At 42.0% G+C, this 13,380-nt stretch overlaps 1 protein-coding gene and 1 long non-coding RNA gene across 2 annotated transcripts in view; one reads left to right on the top strand and one right to left on the bottom strand.

Moving 5' to 3' along the window:
* The window catches only part of PLEK (pleckstrin), a 34,165-nt gene extending 28,540 nt beyond the window's left edge, over positions 1-5,625 (bottom strand). The window contains exon 1 of the mRNA XM_025354589.1: positions 4,639-5,625. Coding sequence (XP_025210374.1) covers positions 4,639-4,680 — 42 coding nt within the window. The 5' untranslated portion in view covers positions 4,681-5,625. The remainder of the gene's footprint in view (positions 1-4,638) is intronic.
* Positions 4,449-8,813, top strand: LOC112605022. The gene is made up of 2 exons (XR_003115333.1): positions 4,449-4,617; positions 7,567-8,813. It is a non-coding gene; the product is annotated as an uncharacterized LOC112605022 (long non-coding RNA).
* Positions 8,814-13,380: the final 4,567 nt, after the last annotated feature.

Genomic DNA, 13,380 nt, shown 5'->3' with positions numbered 1-13,380 from the left:
CAATCTGATCCATCAAATCACTGACATAGCACCCCAAACAAATGGTTGTGTTGTGCCTATATAAACTCACTGAAGGCAAAGGAACTAGTCTATTCAGTAGCGTATTTTTTACATAAGTGAACTCTTCCAGGTTGGAAAATTTATCAGTGAAAACATATTAAATAAGCAATACAGAAATGGCACCGAGAGTGCTTAGCAGCATGATTTCTGGAGCCTTAGATCTAAGTTCAGATCTCAACTTTGCCTCTTCCAGGCTCTGTAATCTTAGGCAAGTTACTTAATTTTTCCAAGCATTAGTCTCCTCATCTGTAAAATGAAAGTAACAAAGTACCTGCTTCCTATTGTTGTGAAGATTAAATGAGATAATATATACAAAGCATTCACCACAGTGGCCAGCACGCAGTATACATTTGAAAAATGGCAACCACAGAGACAGGTAAGAGTATGGTTTTGGGGGAGGAGGTTGCGGTGAACTGAGATCTCACCATTGCACTCCAGCCTGGGCAATAAGAGCGAAACTCCGTCTCAAAATAAAATAAAATAAAATAAAATAGTACAGTTTTGTAGGCAACACTGTGGAGTCGCTCTGGCATAAGGTTCCCCTGGGTACCCCTCATCATCGTGACAGTGCTTTGGAAAAGAATGTCACTACAATACGAGCCCATGAGGGCCACATAGAAAGTGGTTAGGTTCTGCATAATGCTGGGGCCACACTGCTGGACTGCAAACCAGCTCTCCCACTTATTAACTGTGTGACTTTGGACAAGGTCCTTTGCCTCTCTGTACCTCAATCTCCTTATCTGTTAAGTAAGGATAATAATTGTCCCTATTTTGTTGAGTTGTCATAAGTATGCTATATAAATGCATTAAGGCATGAAATGCTTGGAACTCTTCCTGCTTCAGGGTAAACACCACATGCATTAGCTATTACAATGATGAATCAGTAGGTGCAAATCGCTTGAGATTATTTCATCCTGCCTATAAGACAAGGTAGATGCAGGAAAGAACTTCTGGGCCAGGACCCTGACTCTCCTGCTCTCTTCCACTTCTACCACAACTTTCTTCAGCCCTTTCCTTTCCTGTCCCTGCCGCTTGCCCTTCCCTTTCCCATCACCCTGATTCCTCTGCTTTCTCCCAGCCTCAAAGGACATCCAGATCCCTCAGCCACTTTCTGAGTCAGTGCCACTGCACCAAGTGCTTGTGAGCTTGGTTGTCCTGGCAACAACACCTTGCTCCATAAACCTCTAGGAACGAGGCTGGTTTGAGACATGACTTGGAGGAGTCTAGGTTATACAGAGCATATAATTTGCTCCTCTCTCATTTTTTTCCAGTTATGATGATGAACATATCTAATTCAGTAGCAAGTATTTGAGGACCTTCCAAACATGTTTATTGGCCAGAAAGAAACCTCCTAAACAGAGAGAAAGGGAGGCTGAGGTTATTAAGCCCAATCTTGCGCACAAAACAATTTGTTCATGCCTCGCTCTGGCTCTAGTGAGTTCATCTGACCTTTCTTCTGTGGGCCAGGGTAAGCTGCCTTTCAGAATGCTGCCTGGGATTAATGAGATGGTAGGCTTTGCTGTTAGGCAGGCCTGGGTTTGAATCCTAGGTCATCCTCTTGCCACATGTTTGACTGTGGGCGAGTCACTTATTCTCTGTGAGCCTCAGTTTTCTTGTCTGTAAGATGAGGATCACAGAGGGTGGTTAGGATTAAATGAAGTCATGTTTGTATAGCAGCTTGCTGCTCCATGGTTGGCTAGAAGGGCTCTTTTTTAAAACAAAAAAAGTAAATTGAAAGAGTCTGAGGCAAAGAGACATGGGTATTACTTGGAATGAAAAAGCTGGAAAATGACAGAATCGTGTATTTTCCCTCCCCCTCTTAACCACTGTCTTTATTTGGAAATCTTATTCAGGAGGCAAAAGAGGAAACCTGGATTGTGAAATGTCAACAGTTATCTTGCACAGAAGAAAAGCAGAAACATTTTACAGTTAACGCTATTGACCCCAAGATTTCTAACTTGACAAAATTCCTGCACCAGCATTTCCTAATGCTATATTTTTTCCACCCAAAACATCTTATCTGCAATAAAATTATTTCATAAAACAAGACACAGGACAAAGATGTTCTCTGTTACTACCCAGGTATCTTGAACTGCATAAGAGAAAAAGGTGAATGAAGGAATATTCGCTATTATTATTTTTCATGCTTTAACATCAAAAACCATAGCCAAGGCTTCTAAGAGCCTTTTCAAAGATTTTTATGGCCCTTCCTTCATAATTAATTTGGCAACCAACCCAGGAACCAGTACATGACCCCATTAACATCTAGGAGGGGCCCCACCACCTACTGAAGTGTATACTGATGCTGATACAAATAATCAGTGTCTCATGCAGCTTGTGTACACCAATTATGTGTCAGATTCCTGACATACACAGTTTTTAACCCACACATGAGGTAACTGAAGGAAACTTAATGTCTACAGAAGTTAAGAACTTCAATATCTTCTTGGGAAATTCTGTCTTTAGGTTTAGTTCTACAGCTGACAAAGGGAATATTTCTGAACCAAACATTTCTTAAAAATATCAAATGAGATGCTGGGGGCTATGTAAGAGTGGAGGGTTAGAGAAAGGAGAGGATCAGAAAAAATAACTATTGGATACTAAGCTTAGTGCTTGGGTAACAAAATAATCTGTACAACAAATGCCTGTCACAGGAGTTTACCTATATAACAAGCCTGCACAGATACCCCTGAACCTAAAATAAAAGTTTTAGAATAAAAAAAAAAAAGAGACTCTTAATGCATTATATCAGAGAGTGTTCAAAAGGTTCCAGAGAAAAATGCAGTAATTATGGAAGATGTAACTTGTAAACATGAAAATTATGGAAGATATAAATTGTAAAACTATCAATACAAAATTTCGCTATTTAATTCCAGGCCCATTTTCTAGATTGGCTTTTACAATCTGAGAGAACTACTCTCACTAATTAATAACTATTTATTAATTTAAATCCATGTGCTTGACAACCCTGACTCTATCATCCCCATTTTTTAGTGAGACAGCTTCACTTATTAGAAATTTAGTCTTCATATTTTTGTAATTTAGGGAGATTAAAATATGAGCATACAAACTTTATAACAGCAATTTTCATTGCAAGATGTTTTTAATTGTTTAACAAACAAACAAAAACTTGCAGAAATGTTTCCATTCACTTGCTCTTCTCAGGATACTAGCACAAGTGATCAGGAAAGGAGTAAGTCAACATGAATTATTACTAGGTCTCACCAATTATTATTGGTGCCTATTGCAAGGAATCTTTTACATCTCTATGTATATGTGTGTCTTTTCCAAAGGATGTTTCAAAGTACAGCTGGCTAGAGAGATTAGCAGCTGAGGACCCACTTATTCTCCAGTACCAACTCAGCTCTCACCATCACAAATACACCACAAATCCTAAGTTGGAATAAATTTGCTTTAAGAAAATGCTAGAGTAATGAACAAAGTTCAGTGCCATGAATCAGAAACCTAAGCATCAGAGGAGTGGCTGGTCACAACTGTCATAGCCATGTGACTTGGGGCAATCGCCAAGCCTTCAGGGTCTGTCTCCTCTTCTGCAAATGAAGGAACTAGGCCAGATGACCTAGGGTCCCTCCAGCCTGAAGTCAAAATGGAAGCAGGCAGCAATGTGTGCTATTTAACCCTCCTCACAGGTAGAACATTGTAGGCTAAAACATGAAACAAATGAATAGCCTAAAATAGACTCACACATTCGCTGTTCATTCAATTAAAAAGCTAAGCACCTGAAGGAAGGCACTACATTCAGCTCATTTCTGAAACAATCCACTCATTAAGGTTAGTGTGAGCATATCTGTGTACATAGGCGTTGCCCACAGGACGCCAAGTCTATGTGTGAATTCACATCCCAGGGAGCTTTCACAACCACACAGCACACACTCAGCATCTGAAGAAAGACCAACACTAAGAAAATTCAATTTTCCTGATGCATGCCAGGGAGGCTAAGCCTTTTTCAGTACACTAATCTTTAAAATGGTGCATCTACCACCTCGATGCCACATTATGCAAATTTACTAAGAATTGTGAGTGAAGAGATTTCAGCCCAATTTTAAAAAGCTAAGGATTTTTTACCTGTCAATTCCAAGAAGACGGCCCAATAAACAAGCTGTAATTACTCTATCATTATATCAACTTTTTAATCACTTTTTCTCCCTTCCCTCCCAAAAAAAGAACTGAGGGGAAGGGAGATTTCAATAAAAAATGGATAGTCTCTCCAAGTAACCTCTACAGAGGAGGAGTATATCTTCTGACAGAACACATCTGTGTGCCTCTTAAAAAGGATATTCTAAATCTGGAGGGAGTTAGCTTAGACCCCCACCTTCCAGGCCCTGCCATCTGGAATTCTCAGACCCATAAAATCAAACTGGAAGGAAGCCGGGGCTGGATGAGTATCCCCGCTCCCCTAACCCCACTCCAACATTCTATGTGCTACCATGCTCCCCTATTTCAACCCAACTGGTTGAGCAGGAAACACTCTTAAATGAGCAGGTAGCCCGTGGAGCTGGACCCAAGCCTCCCCAGTCCGTGTCCACTGACACCCTGGTAAGTGGCACCTCTGCTCACCCTCTTCACAAGGTAGCCCTCTCTGATCCGCTTTGGTTCCATGCTGGCTGGACAGGCAGATGCAAAGGTCACTCTCCGGCACCTCCTCTCAGCAGCTGGGCTTCCTCTGCATACTGAGGTGGCTGTGGGCTGCCTTTTCTACAGTGGGTCGCTTTCACAATTTCCCTTCTGCTGGCGGTCGCATGATCACATCCTCTTCCCCTCACTGGGGTGGAAGATCAGAATAAGGAACTGCAGAGTAAACTACCCATTCCTTGCTAATCCTGGAGACTTATTAAAACCACAATTGGGTTGAATATTTACCTAAGGGAAATTCTTAGTACTATACAGAAACTCACTCTTTTAAAGAGAAAAAGAAGTGATGAAAGGAAGAGGAAGATGAATAAGAAAAACTTGTTGGGGGAAATTGTCCTGATTAGGGATTAGTCTTGAGATCCTGGAAATGCTTAATAAAAATGCCAAGAAATTCAGAACCATCTGGTTAGCATAACAAAGTTAACTACTAAATGAATGCCTACTTCTCTCTATGCCAAGCCCTGTATCAAGTGTTTCTCAGCCTACTTACTTAAAACTACATTAGTCTGCACATAGGCTGGGCATGGTAGCTCACGCCTGTATTCCCAGCACTTTGGGAGGCCAAGGCAGATGGATCACTTGGAATCAGGAGTTCAAGACCAGCCTGGCCAACATGGTGAAACCTTGTCTCTACTAAAAACATAAAAATTAGCCAGGCATGGTGGTTTGCGCCTGTAGTCCCAGCTAGTCGGGAGGCTGAGGCAGGAGAATCACTTGAACCTGGGAGGCAGAGGTTGCAGTGAGCCGAGATCGTGCCACTGCACTCCAGCTTGGGCGACAGAGCAAGACTCCGTCTCAAAACAAACAACAACAAAAATGAGTCCACACGTGAAACCCATAGGGAAAGTATATTATTTTCCTTATCTTAGAGATAAGGAAACACAGGCTCAGAGAAGAAAAGTTGTCCCAAGTTGACGCTGCAGGTCACAGGGGAAAGCAGAACACCAGGGAGGGACGTGCTAGGGTGCCACTGCCTCGCGTCAGGCATGCGAACAGGTGTTCCACATTGACTGCTGATCCCACAATCAGCCTGTAAAAAGAAGTTCATCATCAAACAGGTTTTTGAGAAACTGTACATAATAATCCCAGGTTGGCAACTCCTCTAAACGATGAACAAACTAAAGACCCTCACCCCGCCAAAGTACTATAGCAAAGAATCCTATAATGGTGTTTCCCAAACTGACTTGGCTGTAGAATTCTTTTCTGCACAATTTATATAACATTTTTTGTCATAGATTGGATTAGATCTCCCAAAAAAGAAGTCCTAACCCTTAGCACTTCAGAATGCATCCTTGTTTGGAAACAGGGTAGATATATTGTAGATATAATTAGTTAAGATGAGGTCATACTGAAGCAAGTGGGCCCTTAATCCAATGTGACTGGTGTCCTTATAAGAAAAGGGCACACAGAAAACAGCCATGTGACAACAGAGTGATGCATTTACAAGCCAAGGAATGCCAAGGATGGCCGGCAACCCCCAGAAGCTGGAAGAGGCACGCAACAATTCTCCTAGAGCTGCTATAGAGAACATGGTGCTCCCGACACCTTGATTTCAGACTTATGGCCTCCAGAACTGTGAGACAATGAATTTCCATTGTTTTAAGCCACCAGTTTGTGGTAGTTTGTTATGGCAGCCCCAGGAAACCAATACAATCCTGAAAAACCAATATTCCATAGAATAAACTTTGAGATACGTTAATCTGGCCCTGTGAAAATGAGCAAATTCATTAATTACTTTGTGCCTCAGTTTTCTCATCTGTAAAATGGGGATAATAACACTTATCCAATGAGGTCATTCTGAAGATTAAATAAGATACACATGGAAGTATTTAGAAGAGTGTCTGAAACATAACTAGTATCCATAAATATTAGTTACTCCTCATCTTCAAGGCAAATCTCCGTTATCCTAGAGCTGATCCTTTTCAATGATAACTTCAACAGAGATGATAAAAGCAATCGTAGGGCTAGAATTTCCTCATTACACCCGTCAGTGTTCTTTCACTGCAATCAACAGATAACAACTCTGGCTAATAGAGGTGAATAGGAATTTACTGGAAGAGAATGGGGTGGCCCACAGACTGAAGGGAAAATGAAGACTGGGGTCTTTGAAAGGACAGGAATCAGGGCAGTTGTAGGGTTCCAGGAAGCAAGACACCAAGATGAAAGAACGCCAGTGGTTTTCAGACTCTGCAGTAGTCTCCAGGGATCAGGCCTCTGATTGGCCTAACTCAGCTTCTCTCTTGGGTATCTGGAGGGGGAACATATGAACCGACAGCCCTCGCAAGACCATGCTCAATGGGGGAAGGGAGGGTGTGCCCTAAAGTAAAACCAAGATGCTATTAACAATAGACAAGTGATGGCCCCGAGAAAGGCAAAACTGACAGACATCCACGAGGGCATCTGAGGAGCCAGGAAAGTTAGGGGAAAGAAGTTCTGTTCTTGGGGTTTTCTGAGAGCTTCCTGATTCCCTCTCCTCTTCCCTCCAGCTGTGTTTCCAGCCAACAGTCACTGCCCCCGTATTTCTCACTTTTCATTTTATGCTAATATCCATTACATAAAATCGTTGATGGTTTCTTATCAGTTTCTCATCGCACCAAAATTAATTAGAAATTATTATAAAGTGTTGGGGGCTGAGAGTAGAGGGATCAACATTTGATGTCACCTGAGCAAAACAGGAACAAATAAAAGGGTAATATTCTGTATCTGCACTCAAACAAGTATTTTGCTACGTCTGTACAGTCAATGGAAACCACTCATAGATTTACCAAGTCTGATTTCATAGTTAAACGTATCTCCCTTTGTTTAACTGACCAAGTGACTTCTAATTTGGAATGTCTTCACCGTCTGTCCCAGCATGATCGGAAGGCTTTAAAGAACCCTCACTCAGAAACCTCATAGTATCTTTGGATGCTTACCGTGTAAAAGCACCCCTGCGTTCCGAATAATTCATTTCAAGAAACATGGTATTAAGTCCTTACTATGTGCCAGGGGCCTGAATAGGTGCAGGGGTAAAAACGTCTTGCCACCAAGGAACGTCCCGCATTGGTGAATCTGCTGAACGTCACCATTGATGGATTAGATGCTGCTGCCTTTGCCCCTTCCCCTCCTGCCACGTGTCATCGCGCCTGCTTAGCGACACCTAGTGGTCAGTAAAGAGAACTATCTGAATCAATGACGCCATTTAGAACTTCCTCTCAACAGAGTTTGAGCAAGTTTTCTCCTGCTGTGTCAGATCCCTCTCCCAGATCAGATCATTAGAACCTCTTCCAATATCTTATGTATGTGTGTCTAGAATGACTTTTTTTTTTTTTTTTTTTGAGACAGAGTCTTGCTCTGTCGTCCAGGATGGAGTGCCGTGGCCCCGATCTCGGCTCACTGCAACCTCTGCCTCCCAGGTTGAAGTGATCCTCCCACCTCAGCCTCCCGAGTAGCTGGAATTACAGGGACATGCCACCACACACGGCTATTTTTGTATTTTTAGTAGAGTTTCACCATGTTGGCCAGGCTGGTCTTGAACTCCTGACCTCAGGTGATCTGCCTGCCTCTGCCTTCCAAAATTCTGGGATTACAGGTGTGAGCCACCACACCCAGCCTAGAATGACCTTTTTAAGATCTCTTTCTGCACACATTTGATCAATAACCTTGGAAACATTATTCTTGTAGTACATTTTATTGCTGTAAGTGAAAGTTAAGACTTCTGAATAAGCAAAAATGATTACTTAGCATCTCCAGTGGAAAACTATGCATTCTTTACAGCACACCTTTCTAAGTTATTTGTTTCTATGGAGTCTGTGTCTTTTCTTGTCTTGGAGTTATTTTAGAACTCTGTAGATTGTGGATAAATACGAATAATTCTTGTCTATAAACATGCAAATAAATTCTGACTGATGGAAGTTCAGTAGACTCCACCTCACCCCACACCCTCGCTCCACCCCACCTCCCATGGAAAAAGTCAATTTTGTGTCCACTGGTAAATGAATTTCAACGTTGCTTTATATAAATTGGCCTTTGACCTTTCCTTTGAACCGGTTGTGACCTCTGGCTAATTTCCCCTTTAATTCATGAGTTAAATAAAATTTTGACATGTTTTCATTCTATTATATGTAAGAGTCATAGTTTTATCTTTTTAAAAGTTATTCTTTAGCATTGGTAATTCAAAAGAGACATTAAATTTAGCTGAGAAATATCAGACCACCTCTAGAGCCAAATACAAATTAAGTAAAAGGTGTCAAAACCTGTGAGAAGAGTCCGAGATGTTACCCTACTTGTAAGCTAACAAGTCAGCCTGCCTGTTTCAGGGATGCTCACAGAAGACACAAGACTTCTGGGGTTTGGGGTAAGACAAAGGACTTTGCTACTCACAGCACAGTAAACAGAATGAGCTCCATATTGGTCTTGATGCTTGTTGGCCCTAAGTCTACCAAGGACAAAGTGGAGCAGCCTAGACGGATGCTGCACATACGGAGGGTTTGCATCATAACTGAGGACCCAGAGCTTAGGGAACATGAATCTTTTGTAATGCGCTGCAAGCAAACCTGCCCAAACTTTGTCTCAGAGGCAGACCTTATCTTTATTATACTGGACAGTAAGTGAAACTGCCCTTTACTCTGGAAGGAGACAACCTCTATCTTCAAAGCTGTTGTTCACTGTACAAGCATCCATAAAATAGAGTGCCTCTGCTTGCAAGTTGTATATATACACAAAAGACCCATGGAGAACTTTCTCCCAACAAAAAGAAACCATTAAGTTGTCTAATTCACTTAAACATATTAGAGAATATCTAGTTGGTGCCCAATGGGCTTCCAGTTCAAGAGAGGGAGCTGAGCCCACAGACTGAGTAATCCCCTTTCAACAGATACACAAATTCATATGGAAATGATTTAAGAATATATAAAAGTGTGAACATATACATACCCACTTGCTCAAAAAAAAGCACTTTCACACATACATTTCCTTGCTCTGTTAGCGGAGAAGGCCTAGAAGCAACAACAGTCTGGTAGTGTCAAGCACATCTAGCTCCCAGATCTTGATTACTAATACGACTCTCCAATAAAAGGAATTAGAGGTCCTTGGAGAAATGGATGGCTCTAAGATTTCAGCAGGAAATGTAAAAGATGACCCCGAAGCATCCTGCAGTACCAGAAAGTAAGAAAGTGCTAAAAATGTTTAGCTAAAAACACGAAAGACTGAAACCAGGATGGTGATCAAAGGGACCCAAGAGCCAACTGAATGAACTCCTAGTGGCCAAAGCTAGAAAATTTGGAGCAAGAAAATAAAGAAAATAGTATTGGATTATAGCCAAAGTCTAAAAATAAATAAATTTATGATTGAGTAAATAAATAAGAGAGAATACACGAATCTATTCCAAGATTCCAAGAATTCCAAATAAGTTATCTAGATTTTCCACCCTCAAAGAGGTGGAGCATGAATCCTCGCTCCTTAACTATAGGCTGTGTATAGTGACTTTTTAAAAAGTATGGTACAGAAAGGAGAAAAAAGGAGTAACTTTATGATGGAGAAACATGATAAATGCAACCTCAGCCAGAGCCAGGTGATCAAGGTTAACATCATGGTCATAAATCAGATTATAGTATATACCCTTGGTATCTAATCATGAGAAAAACACTAGACCAAACCTCAATTGAGTGATAGTCTATGAAAGACCTGACTAGTGCCCCTTAAGACTGTCAAGGTCATCAAAACCAAGGGAAGTCTGAGAAGCTGTCACTCCCAAGAGAAGCGTAAGGAGACATGCCAACTAAATATCATATAATATCTACATGGGATCCCAGAACAGAAAAAGGACATTAGGGGGAAACTAAGTATATCTAAAGAAAGTATGAACTTTCACCAGAAGTTGGGAGTTCAAGACCAGCCTGACCAACATGGAGAAACCCCGTCTTTACTAAAAATACAAAATTAGCCAGGCATGGTGGTGCATGCCTCTAATCCCAGCTACTCCGGAGGCTGAGGCAGGAGAATCGCTTGAACCCAGGAGGCAGAGGTTATGGTGAACCGAGATCACGCCATTGCATGCCAGCCTGGGCAACAAGAGCAAAACTCTGTCTCAAAAAAAAAAAAAAAAAAAAGAAGAAGAAGAAGAAGAAAGTATGAACTTTTAAAATGATAAACATATCAATTTTGGTTAATTAGTAATGACTAATGTGCCATGCTAATGTAAATGTTAATAATAGGAGAAACTGGATGCAGGGTAAATGGGTATGCTGTAGTATCTTAATTGTTCTGTAAAACTAAAATTATTCTAAAATAAAAAAGGGCTGAGAGTGGTGGCTCATGCCTGTAATCCTAACATTTTGGGAGGCCAAGGCAGGCGGATCACCTGAGGTCAGGAGTTTGAGAACAGCCCGGTTAGCATGGTGAAACCCCGTCTCTACTAAAAATACAAAAATTAGCCAGGCGTGGTGGTGGGTGCCTGTAATCCCAGCCACTTGGGAAGCTGAGGTGGGAAAATCACTTGAACCTGGGAGGTGGAGGTTGCAGTGAGCCGAAATCATGCCACTGCACTCCAGCCTGGGCAACAGAGCAACATTCTATCTCAAAAAAATAAAAATAAAAGTAAAATAAAGTAAAAAATAAAAAGGTCATTTTAGTAAAAAGAAAGAAAGCATTTCCAATTCTTCTCTACTTTCTCATATTCATCATGTACAGATGGAGATTCCAATGCAACTATTTTCATATTGTTATGTTCACATTCTCTTCATTCAGAAAGGCTTTAAATTAAGTAAGAATTCTTTTTGCAGTGGGATCTTTATTTGATCAGTTCTTCCTCTCCCCTTGAGGATTATGGAGTTATAGAAGGTTGCTTTTTAAAGGATGTGGCTTTGTTAAGTTGAAGATTTTAATTCGGGGTATAACTCTCTGGTTGGAAAGCATTCAGATTTCAGGTTTTTTATAGTATTCTTAAACAGAGGCATTACACCACTAACAACCAATAACTAAGAGAATGAATCCTCTAGAAGAATCTCATTAATACAGGTGAGCCCAGAGCTCTAACTACTGGAGGTGTGAACTGCTGAGGGTCGATGAGGACCAAATACCAGTCCTGCTGGAAATTCAGGGGAGTGCAGCAGGCCCAGTGCGTGGAACAGTACTGCCGGGCACTGGCTGCCAGCTCACTCTTGCACAGAGTCAACCACCTAAAGAAGTGTGGCTACTATGCCTGCGAATGAGGGCAATTGCTCTCATGAAAGGGCATGCTAGGGGGAGCTGCAGGTTTACAGAGCACCCTGTAGTTTGTTTACTGAACAGTGATGGCCATGAAGGCAATTGAAGGCTGAGATACAAGCCGTGTCTAGCAAGCCCCCAAGTGCTGCACTCCAGCACAAGTCAAGGCTGCCCTGGGGAAGAGGTACCTTGTTATTGTGTGCAGTAGTACCCTCCCCCAGCTAAACCCTGTGCTCATGGGGTTGCTCCTGCCCAGATTTAATGAATCTAAAATTTACTCTACTTTCTGTTTGGGCTCGAATGATAGTGAGACAGTGAGAGAAAGGGCTCCCCAGAGAACCTCTGACCGGCCTGTGCACTGGGAGGATGGGGTGGGGCCTCGGGAGGTTCACACCATTTGCAGCAGGGAGGAGCCTGACCTCTCCAATTCCTGGGTGGCAACCTGGGATTCAGTCTGTGAGATGGGGGCATGTTAACAGGAACCCCTCTTGCTTTGCTGAGAGAGTCTTTTTCCTTTTCTCCTAATAAATTCTGTAACCCTTCACCCTTCAAAGTGTCTGCATGTCTAAACTTTCCTGGTCGTGTGACAAGAATCAGGTTTTTTTCCTACAGCAATAGGAACAGGAACAGAAGTTAGCACCAATTCTAACATTGAAATATAGAGCTCCACCTCTTGAAGGACAAAGAGTAAACAACAACAACAACAACAACTAGCCCATATAAAGAGCTGATAGCTGAAAATGCAGCACATCCATAAAGGAGCTGAACCCCGTAGGGTACAATCATAAAATCATATTTTTTTTCTCAGTACTCCCCATTCTGACAATCAGGTTTTTCTCTGTCCCTTGGATGAAATCGTAGGCAGGTTTCACAGATTTCCTAATAGCTCCTAGCTTTAATAAAATCCAGATCAGTCTATTTGCCATATAACTGTAGTCCAGTGTAATATAAAACACTATAATCCTTTTTTTTTTTTTTTTTTTTTGAGACGGAGTCTCGCTCTGTTGCCCAGGCTGGAGTGCAGTGGCGCGATCCTGGCTCACTGCAAGTTCTGCCGCCTCCCGGGTTCAAGCCATTCTCCTGCCTCAGCCTCCCTAGAAGCTGGGACTATAGGCGCCTGCCACCACACCCAGCTAATTTTTTTATATTTTTAGTAGAGACGGGGTTTCACCGTGTTCGCCAGGATGGTCTTGATCTCCTGACCTCGTGATCCGCCCGCCTCGGCCTCCCAAAGTGCTGGGATTACAGGCTTGAGCCACCGCACCCGGCCTACCTTTTTTTTTTTTTTTTAATTTACATGTTTCCCCATCTCCAACTTAAAAACCGGAGTAGAAGGAGAAGGTAATGATCAGCATCTTCACCACAGCCTAGCTCCCTGTCCAGCCCCATTTGCTAGATCTGATTTTATGATTTCTCCAGGATCCAAGGCAGAAGGTGAAAGATACATCATCAGGCTTGTCTCTTGAGCAGTCGCAGTGCCTG

The sequence above is a fragment of the Theropithecus gelada genome, chromosome 13, assembly GCF_003255815.1.
Source record: "Theropithecus gelada isolate Dixy chromosome 13, Tgel_1.0, whole genome shotgun sequence".
Classification (NCBI taxonomy): domain Eukaryota; kingdom Metazoa; phylum Chordata; class Mammalia; order Primates; family Cercopithecidae; genus Theropithecus; species Theropithecus gelada.
This window is presented reverse-complemented; position numbering and strand designations above follow the sequence as displayed.